Genomic DNA, 21,928 nt, shown 5'->3' with positions numbered 1-21,928 from the left:
CTGAGCATTCCTGAGTATTCCTCACACATACACTACATTGTTAAGTTTGTGTTTAGGAGTTCTGTCTTTGGGATGAACCAGTTTTTGTCAGAGAGTGTTGCTGGGTCTGAAGTATACTGGGATGTCGTGCTTGGAGAAGACTCTCCTGAGTTTTTCTGATAAACCTGCTACATAGGGGATGACAGTGTTGTTGCGTTTGTCTTTCTGATCCTCCCTAGTTGTTGTCTGGTCATCTTTTCGGTGCCTCTTTGCTGACTTGATGAAAGCCCAATTAGGATAGCCACATGTTTTAAAACTCAGGAGAGTTTTTTCTTTCCAAGCTTCTTAGACTACAATGACCTGGATGACTGACAGCCTTCACAGACGATTAGCTTTCTAGTTTTTCGTACATAAAAATCATCGACAGATGTTTTAACTTCTAAAAGGGCCCAGGCTAGCTGGACTCCTTCCAGTCTCTCAGTGACTTAGTGTATAGCTACACATTAAATACTGGAATTTGAATATTAAAGACAAGCTGAAAGCTGAACAAGAAGTTTTTCTTGAAAAAGGACTGAGTGGTACTAGACTTTTTTTTGGTTTTTCAGTTGAAAGCGACATTTTTTTAAATAACATTCCTCATTTGAAACCGATAATGTGGCTACCTGTTGAACATGACTTCTATGTGCAATCTTTTTTTAGCTCTAGTTTGAATTTGTACTTGCTATATAATGGGGTATTTATATAGCAAGACCGGTCAGATCGACTAAGAACTGCTGAACTTTATTAATTAGCAGTTATTACTCCTAATTAGCAAATGTCATCAGACTAACACTACAAACTAAGAAGGTAAACGCAGTAAAAATCAACATGGTTGGTTTTACACTGTTTGCTTGGTGGTGCTAGCGCTTAAGCTAAAGCTAATACTGCTATAGTCTCACAAGGCCGCTAGCAGAAAGTTTTCTGATATATATTTTTTTCAGCAAAGGTTTCCAATCTGACTTTATGTGCAAACTCTATACTTTTATGCTTTATATAAAATATTATTTCTTTTTCTAATTTTCTTACCTTGTGGTCTTCAGCAGTTAAGAGATTTAAGGTGGAAATAAACTCTTTGAGCTTGTCCAGTTCTCTCCTCAGGGCTGAATCAGTTACTGCTCTTCTCAGTTGAAGCTGGTAGCCCACATCTGGCAGCACCAGTGGATGGTGGGTGTCAAAGCTCTCAAGAATGTCAGCTAAGCAAGAAAACGGAGTGTATTAAAATGAAAAAAATGAAAGGTAAGATTATCGTGTTCACAGTACACTCACTTCTCACCTGTTTGCCGTGCTGCAGCTTGTTCCTGCACTGAAGGAGTCCAGGTGTGTCTACAAGGCGATGCTGGGCTATATAGACTCAAAAGATGGTTCAGCTGGGCTGGACTCAGGGCAGGATAGTCTATGCGAAGTGACACCCAAGTTTTCTGCGTACACACACACACACACACACACACACACATACACACACACACACAGTGCATTAGAATGATTCTTCTATTACATTTTCATCTGAAAAGCGCTATATAAGAAGCTCTACAAGTCAGTTGTCTTTCTTTAATACAGTTACAGCTGCTCAACGGAAAGGTTTGTATGCTGTTGTGAAAAGTAGCCATTTAAAGGTGAGTACCTAAAAACTGGGACCAACGACTTTAAGCCAGTGTCCCTCAAACCTGACAGGGGTGACCCTGGTGTCTCGGTCAGCTTGAGCTTATGAACTCCCCACATTCATCCACAGGTTTAAACAGAACTAGGCAATTTATCAACCGCACACAGACTGTTGAATCAGGGTTTAGTATACTCCCCAAGGACACTTCAATATCTAGACGGGAACGACCTTCCAAATATCAGACCACCCACTCTACCTCCTGAGCAGCAGTTGACCAAAATTTCTAAGAAATGTTTCCAGCACTTTGTTGAATTAATTCATGTTTAAATATGACGTTAAGCAAACACAGGGCAAGCAAGTGGATGCCTTTAGGCTAAGTGCAGTACATCAATTAAATACTGGAACAAGAAAAATCATCCATCCATCCATCCTTTCTCTTCGGGCAACAGCCTAAGCAGAGGAGCCCAGACCTCCCTCCCTCTAGCCACCTCCTGTAGCTCATATCCAGGGAAACACAGAGGCGTTCCAAGTCAGCTGAGAGATATCATAATTCCATGGTGTCCTGGGTCTGCCCAGGGCCTCTTGCTGGTAGGAGATTTCCAGAACACCTCACCCAGGAGGCGCCCAAGAAGTATGCTAACCCGAACCACCTCAACTGCTTCCTTTTGATGTGGAGGAGTAACACCTCTACTCTAAGCCCCTTCTGGATGCGTGTGCTCCTCACCCTATCTTTAAGGGAGAGGCCAGCCACCCTTCAGAGAAAGCTCATTTCTGACGCTTGTATCCGTGATCTCATTGTTTGGGTCACTACCCCAAGCTTGTGACCAAAGGTGAGGCTAGGGACGTAGAACGACCAGTAAATCGAGAACTTGACTTTAACGCTCAGCTCTTTTTTCTCCACAATGGACCAGTACAGCACTGCAGCCACAGCATCAATCCTTCTGTTAATCTCCCCCTCCCCTCAGTCATGAACAAGACTCCGAGATACTTAAACTCATCCACTTGGGGCAGCAACGTGTCCCTGACCGAGAGTGGGCACTCCACCCTTTTCCAGCTGAGGACCATGGCTTTAGACCTGGATGTGCTGATTTTCATTCCTGCCATTTCACAAACGGCTGCGAGCAACTCCAGTGCGCGCTGGAGGCCGCCATCTGTTGGCCGCAAGCCAACAGAACCACATCATCTGCGAAAAGCAGAGACGAGGTTCTGAGACCACCAAATTCGAAGTCTTCTTGACTTCGCCTAGAAATTCTGTCCATAAAAATTATGAACAGAAGAAAAATTAGTATTCCCATCTTCCTTCCAATTTCGTAGTAAGAGTTTCCCCTGCAGCTGGCCACGAGACAGGTGAGATTTAGAGGGAGGATTAGGATTCTACATGTTCAGCTTCTGAATTGATTGATTTATTACAAGATCTGAAATGAGAGTCAACATCAGGTACTACGTACTGTAATGCAAACTATTTGAAGAAATAACACTGTAATTTTCAAGGTAGACTGTCATGCTGTCTAGATCATAACTCCCCTTTCCCGTTCTGAGAAACTCTTTGCTATTTATCTGTCTGGAGATTATTAACAGCTGAATAATTATAACTCTGCAGGATGCGGGTTTGTGTGTGTGTGTGTTTTTACCTGCAGTAAATTCTTTCTAGGCGTAGCCAGCAGATTGACAGCCGATGAGAGAGTGTGTGTGTGCTCCAAGGCTAATTCTCCCAGTCCGGCTGCATGGGCCCAGTCAAGGAGCAGGTCAAGATTGGCTCGTATTCGCACACCTCTGGACCACTGATAGAACCCTGGCTCAGATCCTGTGTGCACAACAGCATTAAAACACTTTTATGTATTAATGTATAATGTACAGTAGGTCTAGATATTCAAATTTATGCTCAAAATTGGGGCATCCTCCTAATGAGCTGAAAATGGTGTCCTGGGGGATCTCCTCCCAGATCTGGACTCGGGCATGACTGAGCCCCTGGACAGTGTGAGATGCAACATGGTGGAGGTCATTTTGTAGTTCTTGCAGTGCTCCTCCTGTTCCTCCTTGAACAAGGGAGCAGGTATCGCTCCTGCTGATAGTTTAAGGACCTTTGACACCCCTGTCAAGCTCTTAATTACTTACACACATGGTTATATTTTAGCCAATATGATAACTGAAATCTCAACTCCTCTTTATGTTGGTAAAAACCTGCTGTAGCATATTGATTTAAGGTAATTACAGCTGGGTGTTTTTAGATCTTTCATCTGTTTGTTGAATTATAAGAAACAGACGACTGCTATGTCCTTTAACCTATCTTTATTGCATATTGTTAATTTCCCACAGTAGAAGCACTTAGGTTTAAGTAGGCACCCTTCATACTTCAGAAGAAATACAAAGGAGACAAGTGAACAAATGCTGCAGCCACTGCTAAATCTCTTGATGGCCACTAGAGGGCAGGGCAGTTACAGCTAAATGTAACTTCTGTTTTAGCCAGTACAAACACTTTCAGGCCTTAAAAATTAATTATGAGCCAAGAGATATATGGAAAAAGATGCCAAACACGCTGTAGGTTTAAGCCATACATGATGCATCACAATCTCTGTGCCAATATAGAAGAAAAGATGAAGTGCAAAGAAATTCATGACAAATGAGACTCAGTGTAAATGTTATTACAAAGTTGGGGCAGAATATTCGCACAGTTTTCCCATTTAATAGTAACAATCTGATCTTCTTGTAACTGATGAGGATAATTCATTAGCAGACGAAAGACTGAGAAGTAGTCGTGGCATAAACTGTGAAGACCTGAAAAAGTGAAATGATTCTGCTGACCTTTAAAATTATCCACCTCAGCTGAGACTATCAGGAAAGATGATGCTCGAACCAGCAAAAATGTGTTGAAAGAGCTTGAAGGCAACTATGCCAAACTACTAAAAGATTTTGAGATTTGGATAAAAAGTGAAAGCTACTGAGATTTCTGTAAGGTCATTTAATACATGTCAAGAAAAAAATGTTCCAGACTTTAACACTACATGTATAAAGGCTAATTTACACCATGGAGCCCTGCTTTTAAAAGCTGTCATATGTTTAACACTGTCTGTGAGGCTGGATTTAAGAAATAGACCTTAATAGTTTTTAGAACATGTTTAGCGCCATCTTGTGCCAGTACAGAACATAACGTCACCGGGTTGGTTGGTTGCAGCTCATAGACAGTTTTAAGTTTATGTTAACTAACTATTGACAGAACCAATAACTCAGTGAAAATCAAGGAGAAAACGCAGTCTAAGGGGGGTCACTTTTGTACTGCCTCTGTCTACAACAATGAGTTTTATTCTAAGCAACCAAAGATATAGTGTCCACTTTCAGTCTCTGTCTTTTAAGCAGTAAGTGGATTTCCTTATTTAGCTACCTGTACTGAAATGGGAAAATCCACCTGTTAGCTACAATTTTTGGGTGTAAAGCACTTTATAAATGATGACTGTGTGGAGGAGAGCCTGCTTGAGTTACCAGACTGAAAAGTTGGTGTCCGAAACCAAGCAATCAGCTGGCAAAGCAGAGGTCTGCAAGTCACGATATTTTATGCAGTAAATTAGTCTTTCTTTTCCAAAGCACAGCCAAACAATTTACAACATAACAGGTTACTACATGTGCATCACACCACAAACCAAATTGTGCTTCTTACCGAAGCACAATTTGGGACTTTGACATCCATCAGCATGGATGTTATGTTAATCCTAAACTGGTGCGATGTCTGTGGTGTGACGTGCTTGTAGTAAACAGTTTTTTCTTAAAAAATAGTTTTTGCTTTGTGTCAGTTGGAATAATTGGTTCCCTGAAAGCAGAGACTTTGCAGAGTAAATAAATAAAAACATAATGACATACTCTGATTGCCAAGAGTTAGTGTTAGGGTTGGGGTTGTCACCAGTGATGACTTACTGGAGATTTATGCTTGAATGGGAATTCTACGCCATAGCTATGTTGTAATTAGACAGTGCTCTACTGTTTTTGCGTTTTGTGTTATCCTCATGACTAAGGTGACCTTGTTTTTAATATCTCTGTAAAGTAATTTGTGACTTGTTTTTGTCTTAAAAAACTGTAAGTAAACCTTACTTACTTACATACTTAGTAACCACAAACCCCAGTGAAACACTGCAGGAAGCTTACGGCGTAATTGGACGTGCACTTCTCTATAAATTTAACAAAAAGTTGCGTTGATGCAGTCCGCAGCGACTGTGATTGGCCTGTTCAGTATCATCGACCTATGCTACTGTTTCATTGAAGATTTTGAATTTATCCTTATATTGAGACAATCATTGTCAATATAAGGAATAATAATCGTAGCATCAGCATAAGGAGTCACAAATGTCAGCAAATTCCTGAAGTGAGATTGATGAAACTACGGGAATGGATGTGAGGGAATGTACAAAGATGTGGAAAAACTTGACGGACAAATATGTTTGCCCCTAAAAAAATCTGACCACAACACATAGTGGGGACCCATGAGGGAAAAAATTCCCAGCATTCCCACAAGCACCCACATAAATGCTGGCAACAGTGTTGCTAACTTACAGTAGATAGGTTACACTGTGGCTTCTACAAAGATTCAGCACAGAAGTCTAAATCAGGCTTTAAACCTCAGAGGGTTAAAGGTCGTAAATGGCTAACCAGACGTTACAGATTTGACGTTATGTGCAGTTTTTTTATGTTCTAGTAGCGTTTGAAATTCAAGGTTAATTTAGATATTGCTTCAAAATATTAATATTGGTTATCATGATAATAAACTGAATAAGAATGTATCAATTTCCAGGTTATCCAAGTGTGACATATCTAAATATCTGAGTGGTTTGTGCTTCTTTTATTTAGTGGTATTTATGTGCTAATATTAATTATTAATTATTCTTTCTCTTATCCAAATATGGTCATTTTGCCTAAAAAAACTCTCAAAGGTTAATAATGCAGCAAACAGTGGCTACATCCATCTTTACTATAGTCTATGATACAGACACTGGAACACCCCAGGCAACCAACGTACCTCTCTCCATGAGTGAGTTGAAGAGTGACGCGTTGATGAAGTAGAAGAGGTAGCTGATGAGCTGAGAGGAAATCTCCGGGTGGACCTGGCAGTCTGAGACTAGTGTCAGGCACTCGGTCAAGACCTCCACCACCTGCTGGATCTCCCCAGGGACCTGCAGTCCTCCGCTACCCAGGACCTGAGCGCTTTCACTGGATGTACTCAGGTCAGAATTTTCCCTGAACGGATTGCAATCCAAAAGTCCTGGCAGGATTGGGTAAAGGACCTTGTGAGACAGAAAACAAATGGCCAGCTTAGAGTCACTCAGTTTTGATGTGGAGCTGGCAGTTGTTGACAATTCTTGTGGGTTAATTTGAGGTTGGAAAAGTTAACTTTGTGTGGTGGATGTTCTGATTAGCAGGATAAAATAAAACATGTAACCCCCTAACCTAGAATTCAGACCACCCACACTTTCCTGGCATGTCTGTCTCACACTATAACATAGCTGAGAGAAGATTGGTTAGACCCAACCAGTGCTCACAGAAATAAAAAAGACAGAGTTTCTAACATTTTCTTCCTTTCAGTGAAAGGCCCTTGGTGTTCTCCAGGGCGAGCCCGGACAACGGCAGCTTTGTTCAGGCTAATTGTACACAGACATCTCTCTTCCTCTCCGATCTCACTCTTAGACCCACCAAGCATCCGAGGCCAACTCCAGCCATAGATCACATTCCTAAAAAGCTGAATATGGCTCGTGTGGGCTTGGCATTGCACTGCAAAAAGAACTGCTGAGTGAAGAGTTCTGAAGCAATCCACCCTGAGGAGATCAGTTTACCTTCACTATAACGCTCTGCAGCTAGGAAAGGCCGAACACGAACAGGAGAATGTAACGACCACGGATCCCACTGCACATAAGACACTGGAAATGGCTGAACAATAAAGCAAATAATCTTGCAAATGTTGCTGGTTGGAAAATATCTCTCAGTGGAATCAGGGCAGAGAGGATTTATTCACTCAGCAGCACTGGATTCGGGGATTACCACATGCATCCATGGCACGTATTAGCCTGGGGTAAAAAAACATAAAACTGCATTCATTGTGACGAACACGTAAACACGCAGTCTGCCCACAAGCCTGTTAAAGTGCGCCTTTATTCATCACGACATGTCTTCAGCTGCAATAGCTGCTCACCAGTGGCGCCTTTTGTTTTCCATCCCGCAGCAATAACCCTCACATCAGATGGAAAGCCATGAAATACTCCTAAATAAACAGATTTAAGAAACTGTTAGCACGTCTGCTGAGATTTAGAGCTGAATGTGCCGTGAACTAGGAGGAGTTATAATGTTATCGAACAAGAGGTTTTTCCTGTCTCACCTTGTGGAACAACCTGTCAGGCTTTAAAATAACTTGATACTGCCTCAGACATGCTACACTACATAAAACGCTGCTGTAGATTGACAGTGGTGACTTCACCACAGGCCTCATGGCTCTGAGCTTTCTAAGTAGTGGCGTTTGTGATGGATGACAAAACATGCCTGGATTAACAGGACCAGAAAAAAGCGAAAAACAAAAAAGACTATGTGAGAAGAAAGCCAGTTCAATCTGCCCAAACATCAGGAAAATAACTTCATCCTCTTCTCTTTTGTCTAGTAATCAAAATTATGCAGCACAAATAATACCTCACATTAACCCATCCTTGGCTCATGAACGATTCATACAATAGATTACAATAAAATAAAGTTTTAAAAGCTACATTCAGTTAAAATAAGATCTACTTGGTTTAATTCAATTCAATTCAATTTTATTTATATAGCGCCAAATCACAACAAGAGTCGCCTCAAGGCGCTTTATATTGTAAGGTAGACCCTACAATAATACATACAGAGAAAAACCCAACAATCATATGACCCCCAATGAGCAAGCATTTTGGCGACAGTGGGAAGGAAAAACTCCCTTTTAACAGGAAGAAACCTCCAGCAGAACCAGGCTCAGGGAGGGGCGGGGCCATCTGCTGCGACCGGTTGGGGTGAAAGAAGGAAGACGGGATAAAAGACACGCTGTGGAAGAGAGACAGAGATTAACTTTACTTGACTTTACCAGTCAATCTATCTTCCTTCAGCAATTTTAAGTTCACCGCAAGGGACGCTGTACAAGATGGATACAAAAACAACAACAACAGCAACAGTATTTTGGTGAAGAAGGTGGCAGTTCGTTGTAATACCCTGTTAATATCTAAATATCTGGTCAAAACTGGTGCTTTCCTGTGTCCCCTGAAGTTCTTCATGATCTGCTGTACCATTATGTAACACACAATTAACTATTAGTTGCTCTAATTTGTAAATTGTTTTGTAGAGATAACTAACTGACAATGGAAAGGAAATTATAAATGCTACCAGTTGATTAGTTGATTTGGATATACTCAAATAAATTTTTATTTTATAAGCAAAACTATGCAGGAGAGAAGTTAAGGTGAACCAGCTGAACATTAAATTTTCTAAAAGGTAAAATTATGCATCATATAATACACACACATACATATCTGAAGTCATCTGGTTGACCAGGCAGACTGGTAGAAATTACTATCTGTAGGCAGGTATTTAGACCATATCCTCCAACACTTTTCCTCTTTAAAGAACCAGGGTCATATTACTGAGTTACTTCCTTCACAGGAAAATTATTTAAGAAAAAAAAAATCCAGCTGCCAGAATATGTGAGACCTCTGTTTTTCTATCTGTAGCATGTCAGCATGTCAGGTCAGCACTGTGCTAATGCTGTCTTGGATGTGGCCTAATACTTGAAAAGACACAACTCTTTAAATCGGCATTGTTCGTTTGAAGCATCATGGTAACTGGAACAGGAGACTTCCATATCAACTATCAGCCTAAAGATGTAACTGTATGAACCAAAATAGGACAGTCTCCTGATTAATTTTTTTGGATGCTATTTTCACCCACACCCACACACTTAACTGGAAATCTGTCTGAAACTTTCCTGGGCAGAGCTCCATGGGTGTGGTGCTTTAGTGAAAATGCACACAACTGGATACTGTGGCTACAATAAAATATGATTTTTTTTCTCTTTTTCCAAGGAACACTGTGTGAATAAAGCACAACATAAATCAATACAAACATACAGAGTAAGAACTGTAAATGATTTACCTTTAGTGTCAGGACACCTTGGAACTTGGCAAAATGTGCTTACTAGTTTTCCTTCTGTGAGATAAGTATGAACATCAGTACCACTCTTTAGTCTAGGAACTAAAATTGGACCTAGAACAAGGAGACAACTAGCCTAGCTTAGCATAAATAATGGAAAGGAGCTTGACTAACTCTTAAACTTCTAGAAAAAATAGACAACCATATACCAATACAAACATTTCACTTGTATATTTGAATGAAATTGAAGCAGTATTAATTTATTTTGTAGCAACTACAAGGCAGTGGAACCCCCTCTTCATGAAATTTTAGATTATTTGCTATGGCTAACATATTAGACCCAGTTATACAGGACATAAGACCAGTTGGTGACTGTCTGGCAAACACCGGTCATAAAGGAAAACGTATTCCCCAGCTGGTTTTATGTGGTTACTGCTAATCATTCTGAAATCAAGTGCTAAAGCCTAAGTCATGTAGGCCTGAAGACTAGTGAGTAGTTAGTAAACACTGGCTGCTAGGGGAAAATAGGTTGGGGAGTTGCTCAGATGTGTTAGGTGAAAATGGTTGCAAAGTGCTGTGCTGAAAGCCTCTGTGATTGCTGTGGTCACCTGTAGTTCCATGGAAACTAGCATCTTGTCTGCAAACACTCGCTAGCTGCTTGCTTAGCTGTTGTGATGCTGTGAAGAGTTTAAAGCATTCTGTCAGCAGAGACCATTTATCTTCAAACTAAAAGCTGCACCTTTGGAAATGTTTTGGTTCAACTTAGAACCATAAAGCTCTCTGTTTTTTTTTCATGCTTCACTATGTCTGGGTAGTTAGCAACCGTTTGCAGACAAGGGTCTTCCAAGCAAACTATGGGTGACTACAGCAATTTGGTCATGGCCAAAGCCATCACAAGATGGTACTGCTTATTCATAACCGATTTCATCCAGCGACATCTTACCAGCTGGGAAAACACTTCATTCCCTAGAAACCAGACTTTGCCACAAGATTACAGGTTGACAGCTTCTAGCCGTGTGTCACTGTAGCTTTAGCAATCAGTTGCCTTCATAAAAAAGATTTTATGTGGATTTCAGCTTCTTGTCATCTTTCTGGATACCAAGTCAATGGTATCCAGAAAAATTAATATTAATAATTTTCTTTTAGGGGGGGGGGGGGGGGGGACTATCTACCTTTGGGAAATCTGGCCCTTTTATTGCTCAAGGTGGAATCATAGTTTACTAACAAGGTGCTAACTTACTGGAATACAGTTTGTTTTCACTGGCAAAAAACATCCAAACTAAGAAGGAAGAAAGAAAGAGTAAAAAAGAAGAGAAAAGCTACAAAGCTTGAAAACCAAAAAACAAGCTAAAAGGGTGCAAAAAAATAGCTCTTCATTACTTCATTAGTACAACTGTCACATCATACAGACATTTGAACCTTTGTTAGCATGAGAATATGTGCACAAAGTCCTTTCTCTAAAAATAAAAAGTTGAAAGAAATAGTTCCTTGCTAATAAACACACTCATCGATGCACACACACACACACACACAAAGGCCCTTGGTGTCCTGCCTCTCTCCCATGTCACAATGCACTCAGTGTGGTCTGGCAGCATTGCTGCTCTGTCTGCTAGAAAGCTATTGGAATGCTAACTAAGCTCTTTATTCTCAGTCATTTTCAATGGGTGGACCAGATGATCCACAAGTTGTCTATGCAGGCTAGATTGTTTCCTTCCAGTTAAACCAAGGACATATGTAATCAGCAATTTGTAAACCGCACCACTGAGTCATTCCCTTGATAGTAATCTGTTACCTTAGTGAAGTAGTACACACACTGCTGAAAGGCGAGCATGATGACCTCCTCTAGGACAGCTATCGTCTCTTCACTGGCTGAACGGACGCAGGACATCAGAAGCTCTAACAATACTGAAAGAAATGCATAAATGTCATGTCATCATATGGTTGGAAATGTGGACAGTGCTTCATAATGTTACACTGTTTGGTTGCACTACTGCCCAGTATAAGATAAATAAGGAATATTATGAATTTTAAATTATGCCAGCAGAGATCAACAATAAAAATCTGGAGTTGGAAACGAGCAGAATGGCTCCTCTTTAGTTATTATTATGACTACATACTCTCTACAGCACCTAAACAACTAACCCAAGTTCTTTACTTCCTTGCTCTCATCATCTTCCCTCTCTGGTTCCTCCTTTTGTTCCTCCTCTTCTCGGGCTCTCCACTCCAGGATAAGAGGCAGCTGGTGCTGAATGAAATGCAGCAGCTCCAGGCTGTTTGACATCCACACCACTAGGGGGTGCAGTCCAGGGATCAGCTCTTGGAGGCAGAGAAGTGTGGGGTCTTCTGGGTTTGAACCTTCGCCCCTGAGACTGCAACACAAGAGGAAAGCTATGCAGTGTTCTCTGTGAACTGTAATATAATTAGTGTCGGGGAAATAAAGAAAGCTCTGCTTACACTTCAGGCTGAACTGCAGCCAGCTCCTTGGTCTGCTCCTGCATGACAAGATTAAAAGTTTTGGAGTGACTTAAAATAGCACTAGGTAAAATTGTAAGTCAGAGTCATCTGGGGGATATAAAACAGTATTTCTCTGTTCTTCAGATCGTAACTTAATTTAGTAATTTAGTCCCTGGTTGCTAAGTGGACAGCAGTTTGAGTTCCTAAGAAATGATTAGTCCCTGAAGAAAGTTCTGCTTTTGGAAATTAACTTTTGGAACAGAATTTTAAGCCTGATTTTCTCCCTGCAAACATTTTCTCTTTGGTCTTGGTGTGCTCGTGCTGGATGCACTCAGAAACACTTGAAACTGACCTCTCCTTTGGTTAGAAGTGAAACAGATGATTGAAAAAGACTGTGTAAGCACATCACGGCGACCAGCCATGGATCTCTTTAAATATTAACCTGTGCACATCCTTTTTTAACATGAAATCTGTGATTCCCTGACATTGAACACATCTGGAGCAACTTCTCAAACTTTTTTTGCTTTTTGTTCCTATGTTCCACGTTAAAATGTGGAGACAGCAGAGCTCCTTATATGTCTTTTACCACAACTCACCCACATGGCACTCTGAACTCCACTTGCAATACGCAGCAGGAGCCTACGTAGGTCTGACGTTTGAAGACAAACCGATGAATACTGAACACACATGCACAACAAGAATGCAACAGTCAACGGTGGTCTACCACTGATGCTGCTATTGCTCCCCATAGCAACAATCTCCTTCACAATGATGTCCTCGTCTTCAGCTGCATAGCTAAGAGTCAGACTGTGGCCTTCGGGTGATTTTAGACATGGAGGCCCTCCGCTCAAGGGCTGTTTGCAGTTTGGGCTCTGGTAGGTGATGCAGGTGCTACAGAGGATCTTTTCTCTTGTGGTTGCAGAGGTGGTGTGACCTAGAGTCCAGGAGGCAGCAGACAGGCTGGGTTCAAGAGCATCACTGATCACTTCCTTTATTTTCCAGAAAGAAACAAGAAACATGAAACATTAAGCAGGATTTCCACATATGAAAAATTCCAAATTGATTAAAAGTAAAAGATTTTGGTTCTTGTGAAGGTAATCTGCTGTTACCTTGTGCATTGAAGCTAGAGGGTCTTTGAAAAGAAACAAGTAGTGCTGTCCCAACCCAATAATATCACCGGGGCAAAGCGGCTCCTCATTTCTCAGCCCTTTTCCATTCTTAGTGACCACAGCATCCTGACACGGACAGAGAACGGTGGATGCAACCGCGCTTTGGCGAAGGAAGTAGCAGTGTCTCGGAAGAATATCAGTGGCATAGAGAAGGATATCAGCCTTTGACCCTTCCTTGTGACTGCTTTGTTGACCGACAACAATATTTGGGCTGGCAAGGAGGTAGATGACAAAGTCCTGAGTGAAGGAATAAATGACAAGTTACCAAAAAATCACTAAGAGTTCACTATATACTCATCTTCTCTCAAATGTATTCCACTCTGTACAGTGCCGTTGTCTGCTGGTGCTTTGTTCAGGCATGCTCAAAGAATTTTTTTTAGTGTATAAAGAAGCAATTACTTGACCTCCCAACTTTTAGAAAAAAGTTAAAAACAAGAGGTTTGAGTCCAATGTGAGATTTTTATTTTTTTGGTATTATTGTTTTGGTTTTACCTGCTCTTTGATTACATTTAACTTTCAGATCTTTTTGGTTTAATTCATCTTAATTCGATTTCATTTATACAGCGCCAAATCACAACAATGGTCGCCTCAAGGCACTTCATATTGTAAGGTAGACCCTACAATAATACATACAGAGAAAAACCCAACAATCATATGACCCCCTATGAGCAAGCACTTTGGTGACAGTGGGAAGGAAAAACTCCCTTTTAACAGGAAGAAACCTCTGGTACAACCAGGCTCAGGGCGGGGCGGGGCCATCTCTTGTGACCAGTTGGGGTGAAGGAAGACAGGGCAAAAGACATGCTGTGTTTAAGCTCCAAAAGCTTTAGAAGGAGATCATAGTTTTGGTTCAAATCAGAACTTGCACAATGATCCAGTGACAGGTTCCAATTCTTCTAATATAGCCTATGATATATATAATATAGCTTAAGAATGGTTGCCTGAAGAGGATTTAGTGATAGTAGGAAAGCTAAAAAACAAGGATGCAAAGATCTGCTTAATACAATTCAATGTCAATTGTCTGGACAGTGAATGCATTCTGTACCTGAGTAAAAACAGTGGTAAAACTCTGCATTTAGTAACAGAAAAGTGTGTCCACACAGGCAATCCCAACATGGAGATCTGTGCTGACACAAAATTAGTGACATTCAGTGACTTCAGTAGGGTTCAGCTTTTCTGAACTTTGAGGCGAGAAACTGAAGTGACTGTCACTGAGCTCAAACCATATTCTTGATTAACATATGACAGGATAGTAAATATATTTGAGGGTTATCTAGGCATATGTGGTTATGTGTTAGCCCTGTGACAGACTGGTGACCTGTCCAGGGTGTACCCTGTCTCTCGCCCAAGACAGTTATCCAGGCAGTCGAAGTCTGGAATGTCCGCTATCAGCCAACCATCAGCAATAAAGCAAACTGCTACTCATGTGAATGCCATAGACATTCCAGACAGAACTCTGAGGTCTAAGTCACTGTAGGTGGAACACTACTATTAATGCTAATGCTAAACCTATATTTTAGAGAAGGTAAAAACAGTTAGTTTGATATTTTTTTGATTTTTGTCTGATTATTTTCTTTGTACCTTGATTGAAAAATACATGGCAGCAAGCGCTCCTGTGGGAATTTGGAGGGATACGAAAACATAGTGGAGAGATTTTACACACTGTACCTTCAGTAAAAAACGAAAAATATACATATACTGATTGCCCAGATTTAAGAAAGCATATCAACCATTGAATAACCATCAGCAGCAGTCTAGTTGCAGTTAAAAATAGCTCCAAAATTAAAGTTGTACAGATGTTGCAGATGTTACTCTGTCATCAGCTCAAGGTGCTTCTTAAATAGCACCTGAATGTCCTGTTAGACTTTCTAGTAAGAGGTTTGCATTCAAGAATCCTTTTCTTCTGTCTGTTTACCAATTATATAGACAGTGGAAAAAAACAACAATTAAAAACAAATCTTGATAAAATTATGAGCAGAAGAAAAAAAGCACACACTTCAAACCTCACACATTTGTGTCCACTGAGCTAACTGCCATTATGTTCATGTGGTAGCATTACTGAGTTAATGATGCTGATCTGACACATGCTGCAAACTTCACAAACCAAAGGGTAACATGAAGTCGGCTACATCGATCTTATATATACAGTCTGTGGTTAATCAGCAACATATCTGCGACATTTTAACAAACTGCATCTATTTGACTTTGTTTGGTCTGTAAAGGGCTCAAATCTGAGTAATGAGTGCTTTTGTAACGCTTGAGTTCATTTTATGAATAGTGCTGTGATCTGGAGACACAACGACACACTTTAGCCCTTTTGTTAATCACTAACAAAAAAAAAGATTGAATTTAGTGCATTACGTCAGTCCACCATCAGCTATGTAACAGTCGCCCTCAAACAAAGCTTAGCAGTCTGATCATGTGGAGGCACTGGAATTAAAATCTAGACAAGCCTGATTAGACAAACAATGTTTTATTAGCCCCAGTGAGTGGCAAGCATAGTGTGTACAGATTATTATGTTTGACATTCCCCTTGTGATGCTTGTGCTTTCCAACTGGACAGATTAAAACTGAATTAATGCACAAACAAACTCTTTAAACCTTTATAATAGTATTTCTTGGGGGTACATGATTATATTCTTATGAAGGGTATTTTGGGAAAAGAGCTGTGACGCAGAGCTAAAGCACTGCAGTGTGTGAGAATCTGTGTTAGTGTGTGTGTGTGTGTGTGTGTGCCTGCATGTGTGCGGCTGTTGGCCACCGTTAAAAAACCACTGGTAATCAGTCAGGAAGCAGTGCCAGGCTTGTCTTCTTCTGTTTCCTGAACAGTGTTTTTACACTGACAGTTTTTCTGCGTGCTGTTCACTGACCTTCACAATAATGATTCTTTCCGCTGCCTCTCACTTTCACTTAAGAAAACAATGGATTTTACAGCACATGTAACACTATACTTTAAAATGTAATGGTTTGCATATGGAAATATTTTTTAGAGAAGCTGAAAACAACCTACATGCAGCTAAAACTGTAAAGCAGTCTAAATTTACCGTTAGCTAAGTCCTGCCCAACAATTATACCTTATCGTTTTAGCTAACCATACTTAACAGAGGCAGAGCTACTGACTGACTGTAGCGGCTTTTAAATATAGAATCTACCTAGATAACTGATAAAGCTAGTTCTAGTTCTATGAAATTTATATAAATGCATTTCGAAATAAGAACTCATTAAATTGTCTCCAGTCTGGCCATGATGGCATTGTGCTAAAAGACTGAAGCTAAAACTTATTCCAGTCAAACGTTAGCATGCTCAACAGTTGATATATATGTTATAGTGAAAATGTAACTATGAATTTAGAAAGTGTTACCATTTAAAACATCTCAAGATGTTAACATTACAGGCTTTGAGAAGGAGATTTACCCAATCTGCTTGCCAAACATTTACCCAACAGTTCTTTAGTTACTTGTCTCACTAAGTGTTAACAGACCTCTCTCCACTGAATTATAGTTGTTATTAATCTCTGTCTCTCTTCCACAGCATGTCTTTATCCTGTCTTCCTTCTCTCAACTTAACCGGTTGCAGCAGATGGCCCCGCCCCTCCCTGAGCCTGGTTCAGATGGAGGTTTCTTCCTGTTAAAAGGGAGTTTTTCCTTCCCACTGTTGCCAAAATGCTTGCTCATAGGGGCTCATATGATTGTTGGGTTTTTCTTTGTATGTATTATTGTAGGGTCTACTTTACAATATAAAGCGCCTTGAGCAGGGGCGGATCTAGAGAAATTTTCTTAGGGTGGCATGAGGGTGGCAAAGAAATCAAATGGGGTGGCAAAATCAAAGCCTTTTTTTTCCCAAACACATATGCAGGTATTTACATATGGTTAAAATGATTCAAATGCAGTAAGTATACACGTTTTTCATATAAATATAGTCTATAACTTAATTATTGTCTGTAGCCCACATAATTACACACTTTAGTTACATAAAACAGTTTTGATGTTATGTACTGTATAGCCTGTATAATAAATAAATATGTAGCCCAATAAGTATAAAACCCAGAAAGGTACACAACATGGGGCGGTTCATTTACAAACACAAGTCTAAGTTTCACACTGTTTTTTGTTAGAAATCAATCACAAAATGTCAGAAATCTGCACTGTCATGAACAAAAATTTAAACCTAATTTTTCATGATTTGTTGGATTAACCCACTGAGGTCTGAATTACAACTGCCCATTTTTGACTCCTTTTGAGTTTACGTTTGTATTTCACCCTCAAATTGTTTCATTTTATTTTTTTCCTCTTGCCTTGTTTGGGATCATTCTTTTCAGCTCAACTGAATTTAGTTGTTTTTTTCACTGACATACTGCATTAGTATTACTGATCTGAAATCACACAAAGAACTTAAAATCCTAGTAGTATTTTTTTACTATAAAAAAACCCCACAGGCATGTTGAGTAAATTTTTTTAACTTGAAATGCAAATATAAAATGTACATTTTGTAAACATATACAACTATTTATCTAAAAATGCAGCCAATACACCTGCCGTTTCTTTCATTTTGTACAACCATTTAAAAATATTACTAAAACTAAAATGAGAGAACAATCAGGTGTCGCAATAAGATGCCCCACAAATGATGTGTGCCAGTAAAAAAAAGTTTGTCCACCAAAAGACAGAACAGCACAGGGATAAACCTGCAGGCCTGACAACAGGAGGTGTATCACTCTGCTGGTTTTCTGCTTAGTGACAGTGTTTACGTTGCAAATGTGCCTTTGTGACATTCATTAGTGCCCTCACTGACACACAAAACAAAACGACTACACAACAGAACAACTACACAAGACAACACAACACACTAACTGTACACTCCACACTAAACGTCACAAATCTCCCACATCTAAAAACTCTCTCGCTCTCTCTCTCTCTCTCTCTCACTCGCTCGCTCTGTCTCGCTGCCGTTACTGTCACTCTAAAAACTCTCCCCTCTCCCTAAACAACCAAATCCCACGTGTTGACTTTTTTAAAAATTGGTTGACATGGTACATTTTTACACCGATAGGAAAGCGGTGGCTTCTTTTCCTTTCTTTACTGTTTTCGCGCTGTCCTTAGAAAACGCTTAAAATACACACACACACACACACACACATAAAAAACGTGACGACAGTATTTAGAAAAAAGCATGGATTATATATATATTATCATAACTCTGGATTTACTGGCCTGTAATTAAAATTTAAAAACTTTGAAGTCCGAACTTTCAATGTGGGCTGAAATAGAGACTCAGCGTGGCTGCAGCTTGTTAGTCATGTGATTTGCAGGTGCAGCGTGTCCGTGGACCACAGAGGGTTAATAACACTCACCTTCCTTCCATTTCCACAGTGTAACATCCAACCACCTGTGTAAAATCCGAAATTCCCATGGTGCTGTTCAAAATGTGCTCTGGCAATTCAATTCAATTCAATTCAATTTTATTTATATAGCGCCAAATCACAACAAAAGTCGCCTCAAGGCGCTTTATATTGTACAGTAGATAGCACAATAATAAATACAGAGAAAAACCCAACAATCATATGACCCCCTATGAGCAAGCACTTTGGCGACAGTGGGAAGGAAAAACTCCCTTTTAACAGGAAGAAACCTCCGGCAGAACCAGGCTCAGGGAGGGGCGGCCATCTGCTGCGACCGGTTGGGGTGAAAGAAGGAAAACAGGATGAAAGACATGCTGTGGAAGAGAGACAGAGATTAATAACAGATATGATTCGATGCAGAGAGGTCTATTAGCACATAGTGAGTGAGAAAGGTGACTGGAAGGGAAAAACTCAATGCATCATGGGAATCCCCGGCAGCCTACGTCTATTGCAGCATAACTAAGGGAGGATTCAGGGTCACCTGGTCCAGCCCTAACTATATGCTTTAGCAAAAAGGAAAGTTTTAAGCCTAATCTTGAAAGTAGAGATAGTGTCTGTCTCCCGAATCCAAACTGGAAGTTGGTTCCACAGAAGAGGGGCCTGAAAACTGAAGGCTCTGCCTCCCATTCTACTTTTAAATACTCTAGGAACAACAAGTAGGCCTGCAGTGCAAGAGCGAAGTGCTCTAATAGGGTGATATGGTACTACAAGGTCATTAAGATAAGATGGGGCCTGATTATTTAAGACCTTGTATGTGAGGAGCAGGATTTTGAAATCAATTCTGGATTTAACAGGAAGCCAATGAAGGGAAGCCAAAACAGGAGAAATATGCTCTCTCTTTCTAGTCCCTGTCAGTACTCTTGCTGCAGCATTTTGGATTAGCTGAAGGCTTCTCAGCGAGTTTTTAGGACTTCCTGATAATAGTGAATTACAGTAGTCCAGCCTGGAAGTAATAAATGCATGAACTAGTTTTTCAGCATCACTCTGAGACAGGATATTTCTAATTTTAGAGATGTTGCGCAAATGGAAGAAAGCAGTCTTACATATTTGTTTAATATGTGCATTGAAGGACATGTCCTGGTCAAAAATGACTCCAAGGTTCCTCACAGTGTTACTGGAGGCCAAGGTAATGCCATCCAGAGTAAGAATCTGCTTAGATACCATATTTCTAAGATTTTCAGGGCCGAGTACAATAACCTCAGTTTTATCTGAATTAAGAAGCAGAAAGTTAGCGGCCATCCAGGTCTTTATGTCTTTAAGACATTCCTGCAGTTTAACTAATTGGTGTGTGTTACCTGGCTTCATGGATAGATAGAGCTGCGTGTCATCTGCATAGCAGTGAAAATTTATGCTATGTCTTCTAATGATGTTGCCTAAGGGAAGCATGTATAATGTAAATAGAATTGGTCCTAGCACTGAACCCTGTGGAACACCATAATTGACCTTAGTGTCTGAAGAGGACTCTCCATTTACATGTACAAACTGGAGTCTATTAGATAGATATGATACAAACCACTGCAGTGCAGTACCTGTAATACCTACAGCATGTTCTAATCGCTCTAATAGGATATTATGGTCAACAGTATCGAACGCAGCACTGAGGTCTAGCAGGACAAGCACAGAGATGAGTCCACTGTCAGAGGCCATAAGAAGATCATTTGTAACCTTCACTAAAGCTGTTTCTGTGCTGTGATGAGCTCTGAAACCTGACTGAAACGCTTCAAATAAGCCATTCCTCTGCAGATGATCTGTTAGCTGTTTGACAACTACTCTTTCAAGGATTTTTGATATGAAAGGAAGGTTGGAGATTGGCCTATAATTAGCTAAGACAGCTGGGTCTAGAGATGGCTTTTTAAGTAAAGGTTTAACTACAGCCAGCTTGAAGGCCTGTGGTACATAGCCGATTATTAGAGATAGGTTGATCATATTTAAGATCGAAGAATTAATTAATGGCAGGACTTCTTTGAGCAGTTTTGTAGGAATGGGGTCTAAAAGACACGTTGATGGTTTGGAGGAATTAATTATTGAAGTTAACTCAGAAAGATCAATTGGAGAAAAAGAGTCTAACTTAACATCGATGGTACTAAAAGTAGCTGTAGATAATATTACATCTGTGGGATGATTATTGGTAATTTTTTCTCTAATGATAAAAATTTTATTTGTGAAGAAGTTCATGAAGTCATTACTAGTTAACGTTAAAGGGATGGTTGGCTCAGTAGAGCTCTGACTTTTTGTCAGCCTGGCTACAGTGCTGAAGAGAAACCTGGGGTTGTTCTTATTTTCTTCAATCAGTGACGAATAGTAAGATGTTCTGGCTTTGCGGAGGGCTTTCTTATAAAGCAGCAAACTATTTCTCCAGGCTAAATGATGATCCTCTAAATTTGTGACACGCCATTTCCTCTCCAGCTTACGAGTTATCTGCTTTAGGCTACGTGTTTGAGAATTATACCACGGAGTCAGGGACTTTGGATTTGAGGCCTTAGTTTTCACAGGAGCTACAGTATCCAGAGTCGTACGTAGTGAGGAGGTAAAATTATTAACAAGATAATCGACCTCTGTTGGAGTAGCGTTCAGATAGCTGCTCTGCTCTATGTTGGTACAGGGCATTGAAGATGGTAACAGTGGGTGGATTATATTCTTAAACTTAGTTACAGCACTTTCAGAAAGACATCTACTTTGATAAAGTCTACTCTCCACTGCTGTGTAATCAATTATTGTAAATGTAAATGTTATCAGGAAATGATCAGACAGCAGAGGGTTTTCAGGAAACACTGTTAAATGTCCAGTTTCTATGCCATATGTTAAAACAAGATCTAGAGTGTGATTAAAGTGGTGGGTGGGTTCTTTTACATTTTGAGAGAAGCCAATTGAGTCTAGTAACAGATTAAATGCGATGTTGAGGCTGTCATTTTTAGCATCTACATGGATGTTAAAATCACCCACAATAATTATTTTATCTGAGCTGAGCACTAAATCAGATAAAAAGTCTGAGAAATCAGAGAGAAACTCTGTGTAAGGCCCAGGTGGACGATAGATGATAACAAGTAAGACTGGTTTCTGAGTTTTACAGCTGGGGTGGACGAGGCTAAGCATCAGGCTTTCAAATGAATTAAAAGTCTGTCTTGGTCTTTCGTTAATTAATAGGCTGGTGTGAAA

The 21,928-nt window shown here is 40.2% G+C and overlaps 1 protein-coding gene across 2 annotated transcripts in view; it reads right to left on the bottom strand.

The window, feature by feature from the left end:
* Nucleotides 1-21,928, bottom strand: part of radil2b (Ras association and DIL domains 2b) — a 38,022-nt gene that overhangs the window by 4,069 nt on the left and 12,025 nt on the right. For both annotated transcript variants that reach the window (XM_005447950.4, XM_013272196.3), the window contains exons 6-14: nt 13,315-13,611; nt 12,802-13,194; nt 12,206-12,243; nt 11,894-12,120; nt 11,544-11,656; nt 6,621-6,885; nt 3,250-3,422; nt 1,292-1,436; nt 1,045-1,211 (exon numbers count right to left, since the gene is read on the bottom strand). In XM_005447950.4, the coding sequence (XP_005448007.1) occupies nt 1,045-1,211; nt 1,292-1,436; nt 3,250-3,422; nt 6,621-6,885; nt 11,544-11,656; nt 11,894-12,120; nt 12,206-12,243; nt 12,802-13,194; nt 13,315-13,611 (1,818 nt within the window). The remainder of the gene's footprint in view (nt 1-1,044; nt 1,212-1,291; nt 1,437-3,249; nt 3,423-6,620; nt 6,886-11,543; nt 11,657-11,893; nt 12,121-12,205; nt 12,244-12,801; nt 13,195-13,314; nt 13,612-21,928) is intronic.

This window comes from Oreochromis niloticus, linkage group LG8 (genome assembly GCF_001858045.2).
Source record: "Oreochromis niloticus isolate F11D_XX linkage group LG8, O_niloticus_UMD_NMBU, whole genome shotgun sequence".
In the NCBI taxonomy this organism is placed as follows: Eukaryota; Metazoa; Chordata; class Actinopteri; order Cichliformes; family Cichlidae; genus Oreochromis; species Oreochromis niloticus.
The sequence above is the reverse complement of the archived record's forward strand: the minus strand, read 5'-3'. Positions and strand labels throughout refer to the sequence as shown.